This window comes from Ammodytes marinus (genome assembly GCF_949987685.1).
Source record: "Ammodytes marinus genome assembly, chromosome: 7".
In the NCBI taxonomy this organism is placed as follows: Eukaryota; Metazoa; Chordata; class Actinopteri; order Uranoscopiformes; family Ammodytidae; genus Ammodytes; species Ammodytes marinus.
The window spans coordinates 23,497,834-23,518,200 of record NC_137211.1 but is presented as its reverse complement, the minus strand read 5'-3'; the positions used below and the strand labels follow the sequence as shown (position 1 = coordinate 23,518,200).

Here is a 20,367-nt window from a genome sequence, read left to right as displayed (position 1 = left end):
TATATCAATGATATATATTTCGCAGTTTAAACTTCGTGCTTCCTGTTTCTCTCCACCCCAGAATGTCTGTCCAATGAATGAATGACCTCAGATCACGTGTGGTTTTGCTTCGTAATGCTGGTTCACTTGCAAAAGGGGCGATATGAAAGTGGACCACACCAAACAAAAAAAATCTAAACTCTATTTGGTCTGGACCAAAGCAAGTGCACTAGCGGACTTTCCCAGTGTGAATACACCCTTATTCACCTCTCAGGCTTAACACAGGCTGTCCTGCCGTGTTGGCGAAGGTTACTGTGGGGCTGATAAAAAAAATTACATATTTTATACGGTTAATATTGCTCTAAATGAGTCCGGCACAGGCATACCAAACTACAGCTCGTATTCTAAGTAGGTGCTAGAACTGAACACCTGTCAAAAATAAGAGTGAAGCACAAGCTATGAAATAGGCTACAACATTATCATAAAAGTATCATGCATCTGTTAAGGAAACTAGCACCTATTACCTCAGAAGCAGACAGTCAGAAACTAGCTGGTGAACAGAATGGTGCATCTCAGGATTAGATTGAAAAGAAAGAGGGATCAATTCACTTATTTCCATGAATTGACACTAACATGACTCTAAATTGATGATCACGTTTCTCTAAGGCTAAGCAATGGTTTGCTAACACATTAGCCACAGCAGAGTTGACCATATGTCAGCAATGCATTTGTAGTAATATGAGTGTTAGTATTACAGTAACATTGTAATACTGACTCAACAGAGGAACATCCTTGCTTACATGTGTTTCTTCAGTGGCACACTAAGGAGTTGAGACATGTTGACTTGGCCAACAATCCAACCCGACACTCAGTTATTGTAACAGGCCAAGAATAAGCCATTTAACTCCTCACATTTAACATTTAACTAATCAATCAGCCAGGGACTTAAGGGAGCTGTCCAACATTGTCAGGCTGTTTACCTGTGGTGACGGAGCACCACTTTCTCCTTTAAGCAGATCACTGTAGCCTGTTATATATATCTGCATGTATTTCCCTCTCTGCCGCATTTAAAATCTGTCTCTCCAAAATCTGTCTAATAAGGAAAAAATGCCAAAACATAATCTAAAAAAAAAACTTTCATAGCAAGTCATCAGTTGGCATCGTGTTTTGTCTGAGTGGAGCTGAATCAATAAGTACAGTATGCTTGCTTTATAATGAAATGTCAAGGCTTGAATGTTACACTTGTTTTCAACACTGTATGCACCTTGAGAAATAAAGAGAAATAAAGGATTTTTAACACTTCCTCTTCAGAGTACTGACTCACAGAGTATTGTGACATAAGTGCTATGTTGCTATGTTTTCCAATGGCAGTTCAAAAACAGTATAGATATAGGTCAATATACTATATATCTTTTTACCAACACTTCTCTCTATAATCCTGTTAATACTGTGTATTGCAGACTGTGAAGATATGTGAATCTTTTTGTGTGAACTACATCCTTAATATTTATCTAAAATACCCTGTTGCTCATCAAGTGAAATAAAATGTTTTTGGAAAATAATCTGGATATTCACTTGCTGGATCTTAATAATTTGAAAATTGCCCCCTTAGATGTCCCTTTGGGAGATAATACACCAAACACACCAAAATGCTCTGGAGTTTATAGAAAAAGAGATGCAGTGCCATACAGGCTGCTATACATTGTAAAAAAGTAGTTGGTCTGGTCTGTGGTCTCTACCTGACCTGCTTCTAATTGCCTAAATAGTTCATAGAATCCTTTGTGTTTTTGTTACAGATGTGTAGTAGTAATACTTGAATTTAGAGTCACGTAATACATTCATTTTAATCCTAACAAAGGTTTTAGGCCTGCGACTTTGTGCATGCTTTTGCCCCACTGCATGTGTAAGTCCACCACTAAGTCAGATTGATGAAGATTGGAGCGTTATGCGTTATTGGTTACGGACCAAAAACCCATTCTGTAAAGTGTAACACAATATATTTCAGTTCACTTGTTGCAAGAATTAAAGGTAGTCTGAGGCATTGTCTTGCAGTTCAATCAATTAATCAATACATTTTATTCATGAAATGTAACAAAGTAATATGAGACAAATCAAGGAACAGAAAAAAGTAGAAACTTATAATGAATATGTAATCAGTCGTCCACAGTGGGAAGCCAGCAGCAACCAAGGGCAGCTGTGATTTGACCGAATAATGTGCAGAACCCCCTCAGTAATTTTTTAGTGCAACCAGGAACAGCAGGGGCTGCAGCAGTAAAGTCTCTTGGTTTATGTCCTTTAGAAGACCAAATAGCTGCAACTTCATTAAAGGAGCTTGGAGGTGGTACTACATGAAAAGACCAAACAGCTTGATCCTCATCATATAAGGGATACAGTAGTCCTCTATCAGATGATGCAGGAGCTGGTGCATCTTCATAGGAGTCTTTGGGCTGACCACCATCAGAAGACGAGGCAGCTGCATCTTCAATATAGGGACAGGGTGGTGGTCCTACATGAAAAGACCAAACAGCAGGTTCCTGATCATATGAGGGATGAAGTAGTCCTCCATTGGGTGACCCAGGAGCCGGTGCATCTTCATAGGAGTCTTTGGGTTGACCTTCCTTTGAAGACCAGGGATTTGGATTTTTGTCACAAGAAAGTGAAGGTAGTTCTCCATCAGAGAACCAGGGAGCTGGATCTTCATCATTGGAGAGCGAAGATTGTTCTCCATCAGAAGATAGTTCTCCATCAGAAGACCAGGGATCTGGATCTTCGTCATACGAGTAAGTGGCTGGAACCCAATTAGATGATCCTGTGATTCGACCATCGTCATAGTGGACTATGGCCTTGGTTCCTTCAAATGACCTGGTGGCAGGATCATTGTCACCTCGGACATGGTGGCAGATGCTCATCGTGGTTTGGGAGGTGGCCTGACTGGAGGTACAACAGTATGACATTCAATTAGTGAATCAGCCAGTCAAACAATAACGTCATTAGTACATTGTGTGTTATGTGCAAATATGTGTTATTTGCAAACAGCTACACTGTCACTTACTAGGCTCTGCTGTCTGGGTGCTGGGTCAGGTGGGACATTGTGAAGAATGGGTGCTGGAGAGCTCGAAGGGGATAGATTCTCTGACATCCGTTCAGATGCAGCAGTCCTTTCATGAGGTCCACAAAAGTCCTCCTGTCCTCATATTCAGCAGCCTCCACTTCTGGATAGATCTGAATATGGAAACACATTCAGGTCAGGTAAATCCAGACTCTAAACTCGAGGAAGAGATTAATAACCTGAACGGATTCAGTTTTCACTTATACAACACAGCAAAGAGTACTTACATTGACCAAGTCATCCAGAGAGCTGGGCAGCTCAATAAAGGCGTTACGCCATTGTGGTTGCACATTGTTTGCAGCTTTATATTCTTTGGATGTCTAAAGGGACAGATATGTAGGGAACCATTTTAAAATTGTTAACATTAAATAATGTCAGGAACTCAACTCAAACCATCAAAACGGTGAACCTACCATGAGCCTCCATGTTGGTCCTTCCTCAGTGAAAAAGTACTTGGTATATTTCCCAGCACGGAGCAGGTGGTCCTCCGGCTGACCCAGAACTCCAACCATGCACTTCATCTGCAGACAGAATATACAGAATCACATCAGCTGACGTTCATACAGTTTTCACATGGTGCTGGAGATTCTGTCCGAGGTAGCTATACCCACCATCTGATAGTCACAGTCAACAGGAAAGAGGTTGTCAGCGAGATATAGGAAGGCCAGGATGCAGCCAACTCCCCATACATCTATGGCTTCGCTGATGGGCAAGCCAAGGGCAACCTCGGGAGCCCTGAGGAAGGAAGACAAGAGCCAAAGATGAGAAATCTGTCTGTAAGCTTTGAGGACCAAGAAGAACAATGTGGATGTTTGGAAGAATGAGGCAAGGCTCTGCTATAGATTAACAGTTCAGGGTGAACCCACCTGTATCCGCCTGGCTGAAGCTCTAACCCGGTATGGACTTTGGAAGCATGAATGGCTTCACCAAAGTCTATTAATTTGACCCTATGGGGCTGGTCCTGTTTGTTGACAAACATAATGTTGTCCGGTTTGATATCAGTGTGCAGGATACCGAGACCCTTTAGGGCGTCCAACGCCACCAACAGCTGCAGGGACAAATAAAGAAAAAGGACAACATTTGAGTTGGGATATTCAATGTGCTGCTGTGTAGGGCACAAGTGTGGGGTTTTCTTCATTAGAGTAGGATAATAAATAAAAGACTTTGGATCCTATATAGTTTCATCAAATACATACCTGCTTTGCAATTGGACGGATCTCGATTAAAGGCAATGGCTTCCAGTCTCGTTCTGAGAGCAGATCATAGAGACTCCTATCCAGCATCTCAAATGCTAGACATGTCTGTCCCATATGGTCAAACCGCTCAAAGAACTTCACCACATTAGTGTGGTCTGGATTCAGGACACTGATGTCCTTTAACATGGACACCTGCGGCAATATAAGGTGGAATGACAACAGTTAATTATATGCACTCTGATGGACCAGACAATATCTTCTCTAAACCTTATATCATCAGAATCCGAAAGGAGCCTACAACTCTACCTCTTTCTCAGTGTCCTGGACAAAATCCTTCTTGAGGATCTTAACAGCCACTGTCTCCTTTGTTGCCAGATTTTGGCACTTGGCCACTTTACCATAGCAGCCTTCGCCAATAAACTCCAGAATGGAGTAAACAGAAGAGCTGCTGAACAGGGTTTGACCTGCTTGAACAACAGGTGCTGTCAGTTTGACTGTGGACAGAGAAAATTGGAGAGAAAAATGTAAATTAAGCATTTACAATCACACATGCAGCTGAACCATAAATCATGTCCTTGCTTGTCATTGTAAGATCATGAGACAAAAAGGAATGCTCAAAACATTTATGATTTTCTGACCATTGTAATGTATTTATTTTTTTAGGAAAACAGATTTGAGATCTAAGAAGTGGGAAACAAAACAATTGTCAAAACCAACACTGGCCTCAAGCAACAAACATCGGTATAATATATTCTTAACTGCATTTTCCAAAAATCATTCATCTTGTACATAAAGCATATACAGAATATGACACAGAGCTGCTATGTCCTGTAATACAATTATAAAACAATTTAGCTTTGTTGGTTCGGAACAAAAAACAGTATGTTTTAAAAGCAGATAGCCTACATTCATTCTTACCAGATGCCATTTATGTGAAGTCGGTTCTCAGTTTAGGATTTCCAAGGTTGAGAATGAGCTTAAAAGCTTGACTCTTGTCAGATTGCGAACGTGTGGTTGTATTCTACAAAGTACTCTCAAATGTGTGTTTCTCTCTCTCAGTGGTTATGGTTTAATGATCCCAATTTACCAAACATCTACATGAAGAATATACCTACTATGACATCACAGTATCATTTAGAACACACACATTCTGTTCTATTCCTTTTAGAACTATCTGACTCACTGGTTAAAAAAACAGAAGCTTTATGCAGAAAAACATACTTTTATTGAAACATTCTTATAAGTATATGAGAAAAACATGTTTCAATGCACTTATGTGGTTTTTATATACTATTGAGTGACATTCCATATTAATACAGTCAAAACTGCACAGACGCCAGACCTCTGTGTGTGTGTGTGTGTGTGTGTGTGTGTGTGTGTGTGTGTGTGTGTGTGTGTGTGTGGGTGTGTGTGTGTGTGTATGTGTGCTTGAGTGAGTGAGTTTATGATAAATGAAAGAGAGTTATCAACAAACATTTATCTTATTCCAGAGCATCATTTTCAAATAGTTATCATACAAAGCCCATATAATATCCCAGTATAACTTTGTCACATGATCATTGACCCTAACCCTAGCCCTATAACTTACAATGATCATATCCAAATCAAAGCTTGCCGGGCGAATAATCAGGTGTATTTGCTTCCTGAGCTGTGCCTCTGGATTGGAAGGCTATACAGTTGTATGTGTAGCATTGTTTCGATGGTGTGGCGGCTTTTTCCTACTTTTGATATTTTGTTTCTGTATCTCATGATATCTTTCATTTCTAATCATAGGGAAGTTGATTTAAGATTATGTTTATTAGGTAAATGACATTTCATTTAAAATCTGAGGTCTTTTATTTTCATTAATGAATATATTTTAATGGATGCAGTCCCTTATAGCAGATGCTGGTTTGGTATTTGCAGCATTACAAATCACAAAACTCATTGTTTTACCTCCTGCACTTCCTTTTCTGTCCACAATGTGGAGATCATTCTGCAGTTAACAACATCCACACCTTTTCCTCTGTTGCCTCCCTAAAGACACTGATGAAAAAAAAAACAGAAAGAAAAGTTTTTCAGGTTGTAATCAGACACATTATACAGCAACTGCCTAGCTGTTAATGATGAAGAGAGAGAAGGAGACGAGCCGCAGACATCCATCATGGCAGTGTTTCTAATAGACATAGATTGAGCTCTGGGATGAGCGCTAGCCTGGCAGCATCTGCTTCCGCTGTCTGCCACATTCTCCACGGAGGAGAATAAACCTGATTACCCAAAATGACAGCAGTGTAAGTGGACTGGCTGGTTGTCAACAGGAGAGAGAGGGAGAGTGTCTGCCACCAGAGTGTGTTGGGACTGAATGTTTGGATGTAAACACTTTTGAGTCCTGGCAGTTTGTTAGTGTGGGCAGTGACAAGCTCTAGAACGTCATTAATATGTTTATTTTTTAAAGCTAATGCTCCTTTAAATAGCATATGCTTGGTTTCAGGAGTGTGTGATCACTTTACTTGTATAACTTTAGCAGAGCCTCATTTTTACATTCACAAAGTTTCACAGTCAGTTGTACATTGTCAGAATTAGATGGTTTTCTTAATGGATTGGCAGTTCAGCTTGTGACATACAGTAGTTTCCATGTAGTCAACAACATTTTTGACATGCCTCTGTACCCCGAATCCCCCTCCACCCTTCAAGATATACAGCCTATAGTACAAAGTGAGCCAAGAGAGGAAAAAAAGAAAGGCACTACTTTAATTTGAGAAGTTCATATGCTCCATCCATTTATGTTGTTGTTATTGCCTTTCAAACCTATCCACATGTTACAATTCACGTAAGCCTTGTTTGATCTGCCATCTATGGAAAAGGTTTGGTTAAGTAACTAAAACCCCATTTAGACCAGCCCAGGGATAAAGGTCCAACCTGTGTTTGGTGTTGAGTGGATCGATGCTTGTCAGACCACCCGCTTTCTGGACCTTACTCTGTACTCCGGTAGTAATTGGAATCGCCACATGTCATTTTATCAACTCACAAAGGAGAGAGAAAGAAAGAAAAATAAAGTGTTTATGTGTGGGCAATCAAGCAGGACGGAACACTGCAGCTGTTTCACATGAATGGTTCCAAGGTTGGTGCAAGGTGCATTGAATAGACAGATATTGTCAGTGTGGGTCATTCTCTTCCTTGCAATTTCCCAAAACAGACAGGTGCTTTTATAAATATGCAGTCCACGTTCTTCATCTTGACTGTTTACTGAAAAAAAAAAACTTTCTTCTACAAATACAAAAATGAAACATTGTGGCCAAACAAAATAAGCCAGTTAAACACGGCAGGTCCGGTGAAAGCCAAGTGTGCCCCCCAGCTCTGTATAGCTTTAATAAATCTCAACTCAACAAGCACAGTCAGCTGGTTACACATCGTAATTAATCAGAAGCAAGAACAGACTTATTAAGCATTATTGGCCCTAATTAAACATGCAAATACATTATAGTAGTGCTTGTCGTTAGTTATTAATTTGTAGACTTGTCTGTCCACACTCCAACCCGGCAAATTGAATCAAGTGGCTTAACTCAGGCTTTCTTTGCTGGACCAACGGTGGTCTCGGGGTCAATTTTCTCTCACACCTGGCTGTCGGTGACTCATCCACACCACTGGATCTGGTCCATTGTCCCCCCAAGTGATTTAACCTGTCACCTCTCTCTTCCTATTTTGCATGACATCCTATCCCTCTATTCCCTCTTCTGTGGCTACCTGGCCTGTTCGCTTATCAAGGGCTGCGTTCCATTACTCATACTTCCCTGCAATTTAGTATGACAGAAAAATACATGTAGTTGAACAGAATATGCAGAAAAATGCCCACATGCCCCTCTGCATCCGGTCGTAATTTTCAGTGTTAAAATAAACATGCTTTTTTTGTGGCGATTCTATCCCACAATCCAGAGCACAGCGGAAGTTACGCGTCACATCGACTAAGCCTCAGAGTGAAAACAAGCAGGGATATAAGCAAGAGGCAAGTTCAAGGCGTGTAGAAATAAACAGGTTAAAGTATGTCCCAATCGTATGCCTACTGCAAAAACTGGAAACTACACACGTTTGTACTATAGTAAAAACAAAGAGTATGCAATTTGCAACGTGGGAACAGTTCTTCATGGTGGAGAAGGGAGGGGAGGTTGTGTGGCTCAGGCAAGGCAAGTTTATTTATATTGCACAATTCAGACACAAGGCCACTCAAAGTGCTTTACAGGGGCAAGATTAAAATACACAACACACATCAGAAAAGCGAATGAATAAAACATTTAAAAGCGAATGAATAACATTTATATAAAATAAAAATTACAGGTTAAAATGGAAACAGAAAAGTCTTCAGACTTGATTTAAAAGAGCTGAGAGTTGCAGCAGACCTCAAGTTCTCTGGGAGTTTGTTCCAGAGATTTGGTGCATAAAAACTAAAAGCTGCTTCTCCTTGTTTAGTCCTAACTCTGGGGACTGTAATCAGACCTGTCCCAGACGACCTAAGGGCTCTGGACGGCTCATAACGTATCAGCAGATCAGTAATATATTTTGGCCCTAGACCATTTAGGGCTTTATAAACCAACATCAATATTTTGAAATCAATTCTTTGAATGACAGGAAGCCAGTGTAAAGACCTCAGAACTGGGGTAATGTGATCCACTTTTTTGGTCCTGGTGAGTACTTGAGCAGCAGCGTTCTGAATTAGCTGGTCATATTGTTCTTAAATACTTTTTCATGCAACACCTGAAGTTATTCACCTTATTCCTGGCTGCATCTATATTTTTGCATGTGTTTCTACAATCCCTTCTCTGTTGCTCTTCCTGAGGTTTCTTCCACCTTTCCAGCACGTTAAAGTGCTTTTGGACGTTTTCCTTATCTGAATCAAGGGTTTTCTGAGGACAGATAGTTTAGTATGCAGTAGAGACCTGGTCAGGCCATATATTGAATATGTACTGTAATCTCTCAAGGGTGTTGTGGGTCTGCCCTGAGGTAAACATCCAGTCACATGTGTCCAGAAACTTCTAGGTATTAAGCAGGCTTCCTTATCAGATGCCTGACCCACTTCAACTGGCTATTTTCAATGTAAAGTAGCTGTGGTTTCACTCGCTTCTGCTCCATCCACAACATGCTCTGGTTAAAGGTGGAGTCAGTTATAATACTGTAGAATGCTTGTACACACAGTACAAACAGGTAGCGGATCTCAAATAGGTATTCACTGATTTGGAGCTCTCCTCAGAATCGCTGACTCCACCTTCTTATAAGACACCCTTCTTATAAGAACAAATAATTGGTTAGGGTTATAGGTAAAGCTGTAGTCATAGTTCCAACACATCCAACATTGACTATTAATGGGATAAACACAAATCACACTGCTGAAGTCACAAGCCTTGTACACCCACACAGCAAGTGACTGTGATCTTGGTTGACATTTAGGTTGAATAGCGGGTTCATAACGAATGAACCAAAAGTACAAACAACCTTGTGATCAACAGGATTTTCTTGTAAGAGGCTTATGTTTGTATGAATTAAGTGATGACATTGAAAGAAGATTTCTAGGCCTCAGCCCATAGCTTAAAGTGACAGCGCAGCTTATCAAATTTGTTATCTCACTGACAGTAGAAATGAAGGCCTTATGTTGAGACAGGACTTCACAGCCGATGCCTCAACACACACACAACAACATGTCTACTCTCTTCCCATTCTGTCCGCTTCATAAACACACTTACCACAGCCGTCCGGACACAGATAGATACACATGGCATAGAATACAGAAGCCTTTTGTATAGCTGCTGCGTTTTGGCACGTTTGAAAGCCTATAATTGTACACCCTGACATGTTCACTATTTATCACCTGAGAGCAGCATAAACAAATCGGTTGAAAAAAAATGGTAGTGTGGTGCCAACTCTCACTCCACCCACTGCTTTTTGTGTTTCCTGAATTGCCTAAGGACATTTTAATGAATGAGCTATTGATACAGGAACCATCATTCAGGACATGATAGCAGGAGCAAGGAGGGACGAAACAGTAGAACATTAATTAAAAGAACATTCTCTGATGATTTTTACATTTCAGGGCCCACGCAAAAATTGCTGTGTGAAATATATATATATATTTTTTTTTAAATTATTGCTAGGAGACGGAGTGTATTCTTCTACATACAACCATCCACCTGAACCTTGTCCCTGGGAAATACAGCTGGGTTATAGCAGCCACTTGTTACTTCCTTTGCCTCTTAGGGAGTATTGTCATTAGTCGCACACAAGAGGTCGCTTTAGGCATTCAAACAAATGACTGATGCTGTTGTTTTACTACTGTAGTTCACAAATGGTTAAGACTAAGTCCAGAACAAGATCAAATGCTGGCCAGCAGCCCAGTACATACATGAATTATTTCCATATTTAGCGGACCATCTTACTTCTGGATTTAAGCGCCAATATTCAGTGCCAACGCAGGAAGTAGTGTGCACTTTATATAATTGAAGCAAGGCAGTGGAATGATGATTGTGTAATGTATCTGACTTAAATGCAGGGGACCATATTTTGCATTTCCTCTTTCACCTTCAATTCAAGTTAGCTTTTTAATTAAGTGTATCCATGATCGGTCCCCTCTTAAATCTTGGCTCAAGCAAGAATTAAAAATTGTGAAAGGATTGCCTTATCACAATGGATTGTTCCGTGTTTGTTTATGATCACCTAGAAATGTTCCTCCCCCAAGAATTATATGACAGAAAGTCTTACTTAAGCTGCTTTTCATATTCGTGGTGCCCAAAGGATGGATCCTTCATAGTTCTGCATTTATCACACATTTATTATACACACATTTTCCTCCGGGGATGAATAAAGTATCTATGAAATGGACTTTGTAGAAAGCTGCATTTTAAGTTACAAAGAATGAAGTGTGTAAAATCTGAATCAGTGTTTCAATCCCTCTGGAGCTTGAAGGATGAGAAGGTACAGGAGTGAGTGAGTACACGGATAAGCCAGTCACGTTCAGATAAGATAACAGCTTTTTGGCAGCTGCAGTCCGGCCAAGCTCTTCTAAAGCCTCACCTACCACCTGAAGCCTTCATCAAGAATAGAGAGTACTTTCCTGGGTGGCCAGAGCAAGTCAGTCTCATTTTTATCTGATTTTCTGTTTCTGGTATATTTTTTTCCCAGTAGCATTGCAAGAAAAACGCAGATCAAGTGTTACATTTGTTACATTTGCTGCACAAATTCCTTTAGGCCTACATGTAGAAATATCCTGCTTTTATATAATGGATTTAAATTAGGGCTGTCAAATTAACGCGTTAATTTCGATTAATTAATCACAGAAAAATTAACGCGATTAAAAAAATTAACGCAGATTAATCGCACTTCTATAATGCCTTTTGACCCGGTGCAAAAGTGGTGCGGAGCTGCACCTGTAGCTCGCCGGGCCGGGCGCGTGGGTTAAAGGGAGAAAGGTAAAGAGAGAAGCAAGGGAAAGGGGCCGACTCGAGGGCTCTATGGACGGTTTATGGGATGCATGAAGGTAGGAAGACATCTTACTTAATTCTCCGCAGTGTCCGTGCATTATTTATTTAGTGGGTGCAACAATGTAGGCTAGGTTCAAAACAGTGAGTAGGCCATATCTCTCAATCTTCCTCCAATTTTGTTTGCTAGCTGTCTAGCACCTGCCCCGTGTGTGTGTGTGTGTGTGTGTGTGTGTGTCAATATTTTTGCCTATGAGTAGGCTACGAAATGGTGGCAGTGCAGCGCTGTCTGTTGTGGGAGATGGAAAGTCGTAATTTTGTCTGCTTGTTTTTTTTGAGAAAATTTGGCGCTAGTTCATGTATAAAGCTGGCTGAGGGGAGGAGACAGAAGTTACGAGAGACGGAGAGAGAGAGAGAGAGACAGACAGAGAAACAAACTGTAGTAGGCTATAAAAGTGTCATAAGTATGCGATTAATTTAGATTAATTAATCACAGAGCCTGTAATTAATTAGATTAATCGCTTGACAGCCCTAATTTAAATGCTTCGGTGCAACAAAACATAATAGTAGATTGAAAACCACATCTTTGGACGTAAAATCAAATTATAGGCTTGATATAAATAATTTTACACATGCAGTATTTAACATGATTATGGTCAGCCTTTCCACAGGTAGATCTGTATACCATTATGGCAGAGCAGCAAGGCTGGATTACCAAATGTTACCAATGTATTTAGCTGCTATTAGCTCATTGTTTTGCTTAGTTACAGCCACAAAACCATTCTTTCGGTTCAGTCTAAGCAGTATTAGACTTAATCTGGTTTCCAGCAATAGGTTAAGGTTAGTGTGGAGCATTTAGCAGATACGAGTTCGATACTCAGCAGATATTCTTGACATTTCCCATATTCAGCTATTAAACAACCCACATCATGAAACAGACAACTGTATGGACATTCTCTGCATTTTATTTGCAATTAGTAAAGTTTTAATTCAATTAGAAGTAATATTTACAAGAGTTGATTGATACAATCCAAAATTAAATTTTGAATCGTCAAGAACTATTCTTCTTCATAAACAAAAGAGAAAACAATTAAAAGAAGAATGAAAAGAAAAGAAAGTTCTGTGACTGGGGGTGAAACTGAATGTCTCCACATGTCCCTGAGGGTCAGCCTGTCTGCACTGCAGTCCACCAGCTCTGTGTGTTTGTATGTGTGTGTGTGGTATCAGGCTCTGTACTTCTAGCTGTAGTTCCTCAGGTACACCAGTCTGTGAGGCTGGAACTTCTCCCGACACAGGGGACACTCTGCCTGTGGAAGGTAAAACACAAATACACACGTGACATCAGCAGACACACAGTAAATTGCAGGCATATTCAAGCCTATGTTAACTGCAGGTGTAATTGTGACCCTTGTTAACATCTGGTAGTGTTACATTTACACTTATAATCATGTATAGGTCTTCCCTAGTGGGAGATTAGCTGGTCAATTTACATTGTGATCAAAACATGCACACAAGTTTTACTGGGATATTCTTAAGAAACGGATGCAATGAGCTTGATCGTTTCTCTAAAAAGGAGCCGCAAATCTATTGGACTAGTTGAAGTGCAACACCACATGGCCACTTAAAGAGCAGTGTTTATAGCACATCTGTCACAAATGATCTTTGGCTGAAGACAAACAGCAGCTTGCATGGAGCACTTTAACCAGCAACAGCCAAGTTCCATTTCACCTGTAATGTGATTAATGTTATTAATAAAATGTGACATAATCTACTGCTGCGGATGTTTGTGGGTTTGTCTGCCAATGCCAGCCCATCTGGGTCCCTGGAACCGTTGTTTGCTGTGCCCACTTGGCAATCCAGCCTAGTCAGTGAGTGCTGTTCAACCCCAATGAGATTTAAATGCTTCAGTTGCCAGCAGTTGAGCCCTAGTTTGAAGTGAAAGCACTATGACGTACAGAAATACAAATGCGTTCTGTGTTATCTAATCAAAAATCTGGTACCAACAACAACAACAAACAGAAATCTCCTTGGAAATACAGCCTCAAAGACATAAAAAAAAGGTTTATAATTTATAATTGAAAAATAAATTAGCAATGCCCTGGTATTGTTTTGTCTTCACACTCCCGACAATTCCAAATGAATTATGTGATAGAGTTTTAAGTGTTGATTCAAACTAGAAGGAGTGCTCATCATGCCAGCAGCCTGACCTTGGTGTTGCACCACTCTGTGATGCACTCCCAGCAGAAGAGGTGTCCACAGGGAGTGGAGGTGGAGTGTCTCCTCTCCTCCAGGCAGAGGATGCAGCGAGCCGCCCTGGAGCCGGAGCTCTGTGTGCGCTGGGGACTAGAGAACAGTTCAAAGAGTTCTGCATTAAAATCAACTCTTCCACAATAAAAAGTTTATTACAGAAAAGTCCAGTTGTTTTTGCAGTGGCCTGGATTGTAAAGATAGATAGTAGCGGATGGGAATATTGATTTCTTTATGGCTAAAGGAAATATATAATCTGACCATACTACATGTAATAAACTCTCAGAAATGACTGGCCAGATTGTATTTAACTTTTCTGTGGATACTAAAAGGTCCAAAGAGTAGGAGTTATCATGACGTAAGTTAGGACACTTTAAAATACTGACAAAACTCTGTTCACTTGAAACAAACTGAAAACCTTTAACTGTAGATGAGGGATCAATTGTATTCATGTAAAATTCTCCCATGCTATTCAGACCAGATGGAGATGGGGTGTACGTGGGTAGACTACACATCTCCAGACTGGTGTCTATTGGTCTTGTCCTAGTTTAGTACCTGAGGTTCCTGTAGACTTTCCACTCCTGCCTGGCTCTCTGTCTCTGTCTGAAGTTGTTGATCTGCAGACCCACAGTGATGACCAGCTGGAGAAGAGACACAGCCCCCAGCAGCCTGTAACTGCTCCTGATGTTCCCGTCATCGCTGTCCAGCCCCGTCACACGCAGCTACATGCAAACACAGAGGACAACAATGAATAACCCATCTTACACATTGATTTACAATTGTATACCAGATCAACGCCAACCATTTTAAAATATATGTTACCCAAAACTATTGTCTCTCAGGATGACAAACCTTCTCTGCCCAAGGCAAAAAAAAATTAGTAACAACTACTGTACAGACAATATGTTCCTTAAAAAAGGGGCGACTGTGGCTCAGCGGGTCGGCCGATGATCAAAGGGTTGGAGGTTTCGATCCCCGCCCTGCCACCGGTGTCATAGTTGTTGTGTCCTTGGGCAAGACACTTCACCCACCTTGCCTCGTGTTAATGTCGATAGTTAGCCTGCTATCGGTGTATGAATGTGTGTGTGAATGGTAACGTGTAAATGAGAACAGGTTGTCAACATATGTGCGCAGCTATTAGTGAATACATTAAGATTTACAATTGACTATATTTAGTTGATTCATTCAAGTATGAATGCAGTTCTACATGTCAATGTAGGACGTAGCCTACTGCTGTATTTTAAATATATAAAGCTAGTAGTCTTTTATCTCTTCTGTCTAATATGTGAAATATATGTTAATCATGTGACCTACATAGCTGATACCAGCCGCCCTCTTAGACAGGTGATAGAAGGAGCCGCTGAGGTAGAACAGAGCCACGTGGAGTCTGTGCAGGAGGGTGAGACTCTGCTGTAGGATGAAGACGACTGGCACGCACGCTCTCCTCTGGTGCTCCGACAGCAGCCCCACTGCCCTGTGCATCCAGCGCCTCAGCCAAGACTCCAGGCTCCACATCCCGCCTGCTGCTGCCTGCCGCCGACCCACAATGCCACTGTTCTCCTGCCCGCCTTCCAGCTCATTCTCCAGGCACACCAGCACCTTGTCCAAGAGGTAAGGGAAGAATGCATGGCAGAGGACCAGGAAGCCCCGTCTGGCCCGAGAGGGGATCCTACGTTTAGTCGGATCCACCTGGATGACGTTGACATACTCCTCGCCCAGGGTTTGGTAACCTGGGGCGGGGAATGATACAAAATGTAAATATTTAATCATGAGACAAACAGTACAAACCAACATGTAGTGAGGTTGGAGTTTATGCTGGTTTTATTTGGTAAGTAACTACCTGAGAAGGTGGTTAGACAATAGTATGCAAGGTCCGACAGCAGCTCTATCTCTCTCCTCCAGTCCAGCCATCTTTTTGATCCTGTAGAAAGTAAAAAAAACAGAACATTTAAATTGAGAGCAAATATTAAATATCCTACATTGGGCACAGCTAATGTATCTTTTAACAAAATGCTGCTTTAATCACTTTGACATGTACAACATTAGTTTAATGAAACCTAATGTAGTGCTTTAAAACTAACATCACCAACTTTTTTAAATTGTTCTGTCTACATAACAAAAAAACAAACATTAATTTAAAACCGAGCAAAGGAACAGTATGAGTTCTGGGTCTCACAAACATCCACACCAACACAGAAGTTTAAATGAACACAACATATCATATCAGTTTAATTTTACATTTTGAAGTAATATAATATATCTGATTATTTCCACGTTGAAATCATCCAATAGACACAGCAGCATTAAATGTCAACAGAACAGCAGGCTATACCGTTTTCAAATACATTTTGAGCCATAACTTTCACTTTCATTCCCAAACAAACCATTTCATGTGAAACTAGTGACTTGGCGAATTGACTGATGAATGGAAAATCATGTTAATTAGTGACTGCAGAGTTTTGCAACCCTCTAGACAAAAAAAATGAGACTGCCAAAGTGTAGTACGCTTGAAGAAGAGCAATGGTTAATCCCTCACCAGTGTGTTACATTTAAACAAACTCACCAGCGACTGTTTGGAAAGCCTCGTTGGCGTTGTTCCTCAGGAAACTTTGATAGTATTCGTCCTTTTGACTGGAGCGGATCAGCTGGGACTGATTAGCAGGCGCGAGGGGCATCGTGAGCTAACATAAGAGAGCTAATTCTGCATGCTAACGCGACCAGTTCACGGCGAGATATGCGTGTCCAGTTTATTCAGACAGAGGACCCTCCGAGTACACCTGTACACCCATACAGAGGTATGTGCAAAGATATATGGGTATGTCACTCTCCTGTCAAACTACAAGCCTGCCACTCAGCCTACACACTGCTCAATGCTAGCAAACATACACAATGACACACGTTAACAAAGAGCTCAGATAACAACTTTCTCGGTATCTTTATTCTGCATAGTTGCACTATGCACTAATACATGCCCTTATAATAGTTCTCAAAGTTTCATGTGGCTAAATCCAGGAAGCACATGGGAAGTTCGATCAATAAAAACAAAGGAAATAGACTGAAAGGCAACCTATTGTCTCACAGTGCCACCTACAGAGGGGAGGTGGTACTACACACAATCACTTTGACAGTGAGTGCGGGACACATTTCTTTGTCATTTTGCATTTCCAAAAAGGATATTTGGAAAAGTAATGAGCCTTTCATGTCTTTCACTGTCTTGATGTTTTTACCAATGAAAACATAATCAAATTGTTTTCAGATATTTGAAATGTATTTTATCAATTTTATCTGAGGTCATTAGACAGGCCTTTTTGTAAATATAGTTACAAACGATGTGGTTCGGTCCTGATTTGCAGTAGCTTACACAGCGGTTTTCAAACTGTGGGGCGCGCCCCCCTTGGGGGGCGCGGGGTTATGGCAGGGGGGGCGCGGATGAATATGTAAAAAAAAGAAAAACTAAAAAAAAAAAAAAAATTTTTTTTTTTTTTTTTTTTTTTTTTTTTAGTTTTAGTTTTTTATACTAAGATCACGGCATAGCTGGACACAAGTTCTTCTGCTTCGTTCCCCTCACTGCATTTAAATGCATTCAGTAAATTACAGAGAAATAGGTCTCGTTAAAGAAAAAGAGCACCAAGCCCAACCCAGAGGACCCTGCATACATTTTGTTTATTTTAAATTAATATTTTTATGGAAAATCCATGTGTCCTTATTCAATAGCTTCTAATTCATCAGACCCAGTGTCTCCAAATTATTTGTTCACACAAAATTCCTCATATTTAGCCTCTTAATTATCCTCTCAAAGTGCACCAGATTCATGCATTTCACTTTAAAAAGGTGAAAAAAAATCTCCCGGGGGGGCATACCCCCGGACCCCCCTAGGAGGGTCTGGTTCTCCACTGGCTGCTATTCTCCTCCAGCAGGACATTGGAGGCACTAGCAAAAAAACACTGGGTGTGTGAATGACATTTAGGGTGTATTCACACATGCCGTGTTTAGTTCGGTTGAAACGAACTCAGATGCACTTCTGCCTTCGGTGCGCATCTTTCAGGCAGGTGTGAATACAGCAATCGCACTCGGGTGCGGACCAAACAAACGCTCCGAGACCCAGCTGAAGAGGTAGTCTCGATGCGTTTCCAAACGCACTCTGCTGCAGTTCGTTTGTGGTGTGAATTTGTTCGGACTCGATCCGACCCAAATGCAGGAGGCACTGTGCCTTTTCTTTCTTTTCTTTTTTAATAAATAGCCGTCAGCTTCACATTATGGGAAAGTGTTGTTGTCACCATTATTAGGAAGATTAGTTGTGGTTTGACCGGGAGCCCAGAACAATATAAATGCTGAATGTGCGTCTCTCGCACAGTGCCAACAGGTTCACGCTGCGCAAGAAGTGTGTGTTTTTATTTTGCTTCCCATGTACGGGACCGTCAATACTATCCCCGTGTCAGTTTGGAGCTGAACTGCGCCGACCCAGCTGATACACAGCTTAATCAGATGAGTGTCAGCTTGAGCCTATTCTTCTCGCGTGACGCGCATCCAGCACCAAAAATACAGTAAAAATGATGTTTCACATCGTAGGCTACAAGCCACATAACGTGGCATTGACATAAGGCTACACATTATGACCATATGAAACAACAATAATTTGATGTTTTTCCTCTTTATTTATAGGTTAGATGTAGGCCCTTTTATTATTTTTAGCCCCATATTATATCAATGATATATATTTCGCAGTTTAAACTTCGTGCTTCCTGTTTCTCTCCACCCCAGAATGTCTGTCCAATGAATGAATGACCTCAGATCACGTGTGGTTTTGCTTCTAATGCTGGTTCACTTGCAAAAGGGGCAATATGAAAGTGGACCACACCAAACAAAAAAAATCAAAACTCTATTTGGTCTGGACCAAAGCAAGTGCACTAGCGGACTTTCCCAGTGTGAATACACCCTTAACTAGTCAATAATTTGGGCAAGTCTGTCTGCCTCACTTCTTTCTCACTCCGATGCACACTCAGTCAGTATTATCCATGCTTAAAGGAAGCAGGATTAAAACACTGGATTAAGATGTTAAAATGTATTAAATGTGTTTAAAAACGCACATTTTTTTTTAGAATGTTTCAAAAACGTTTAAATTTGTAAAATAATTTTTATTTATTTTTTGGGGGGGAGGGGGGGCTCCGCTGAAATTTGTTCTCTGAGGGGGGGCTCACTCTCTCACACTTTGAAAACCCCTGGCTTACAAGATCATACATTTAAACATTTTGAGTCAACAAACAGTCATTTAACTTGTTTTGTTGTGGATTGTATACTCGGCACAAATTGATAACACACATAATTTCCCCAAAGCTACAGCAATAAATAATTCTATTTATATCTGTCAGCATAAAAGAATAGATTGACATTTTTATAAATGAATAAATGGGGCCTACAGTATATAATGTAAATAATAAAGCAACAAAATCCCTGACTCAGGGACATAGTGGGTTATGGTCACCCCTAAACTCATATGCCCTGACTGACCTTCATTTTAAAGATATATTTGCCTTTATTGGTGAGTTGTAAAGCTAGAGATGTGGAGGTCTGCAGCTGGAATAGAACCAGTGACATCACATTAACTATACTCGGCTACCAAGATGCACCAGACTGACGCTTACAAAAACAAACCCTTTAGGGGTGAACATCCTAAATTTAGATCTTTAGATCATAAATAATTGTGACCAATAAGATATGCATTGAGGGAGGACCTTGCATACATATTTCTGTACTAACATTGTGTGTGTCTTGGCTGGCATAAATGCTTATAGTAACAAATCTGTGATACACTAATATTGGCTTAAGAAAATGTATCAGATAGGTGCTCTAATCAAATTTATTTAATGTCTCACATTTAATGGATTATTAATGTGGAGGTAATACAACAATGCAAACTGAAAATATCCTAACAATTTAACATTTAAATTTAAGTTATAAACATGTAACCTACACCTTACCTTTTGTGAGCACACCGTTTTAACCTTTTAACACAGCAGTTACAATGTGAGCTGCTGTACAAGTTGCTACAAGGCAGGTACCTGACCTGTCTGAGTAGATAAAGCACATTCACTCAACAAATCATTCAAAAGCCGGGGCAGCTCGGCTGTGATCTGCCTTCCATAGTTGCAGAACCAGTTTCTTTGTCTCCCCATGCGGTGCGGTTCCCTGAGCCAGATAGGTGTACTATAACCGCTAACAGAGAACATCCCATTATAAACCCCGCTCCTATTCTTTTTTTTTTCTTTTTTTACAGCAACTTTTCTCAGCGCTCGCATCAACTATTGGACAGCCTGGCCCACCATCCTGCACACCAGGAAGTTGAACTTTGCTCCCAGTAGTGAGGGGAGGAGCTGGGATTTTCCTTATTCTTTCCCTC

At 40.7% G+C, this 20,367-nt stretch overlaps 1 protein-coding gene across 1 annotated transcript; it reads right to left on the bottom strand.

Moving 5' to 3' along the window:
• Positions 1-12,853: 12,853 nt before the first annotated feature.
• pex10 (peroxisomal biogenesis factor 10) lies at positions 12,854-16,979 on the bottom strand. The gene is made up of 6 exons (XM_080031577.1): positions 16,534-16,979; positions 15,811-15,891; positions 15,285-15,700; positions 14,526-14,692; positions 13,931-14,066; positions 12,854-13,030 (listed from the first exon to the last, which is right to left on the bottom strand). The coding sequence occupies exons 1-6, from the start codon at positions 16,643-16,645 to the stop codon at positions 12,962-12,964; spliced, it is 981 nt and encodes a 326-aa protein (XP_079887703.1). The 5' UTR covers positions 16,646-16,979; the 3' UTR covers positions 12,854-12,961.
• Positions 16,980-20,367: the final 3,388 nt, after the last annotated feature.

What these genes read in the sequence shown, in the direction of transcription:
- pex10 (XM_080031577.1), bottom strand. Translation starts at nt 16,645, where the DNA reads ATGCCCCTCGCGCCTGCTAATCAGTCCCAGCTGATCCGCTCCAGTCAA. An exon ending in TTGTCTAACCACCTTCTCAG is followed by an intron (nt 15,701 to 15,810) that starts GTAGTTACTTAC and finishes TCCCCGCCCCAG; the next exon opens with GTTACCAAACCCTGGGCGAG. An exon ending in CAGAGTGGTGCAACACCAAG is followed by an intron (nt 13,031 to 13,930) that starts GTCAGGCTGCTG and finishes TACCTTCCACAG; the next exon opens with GCAGAGTGTCCCCTGTGTCG.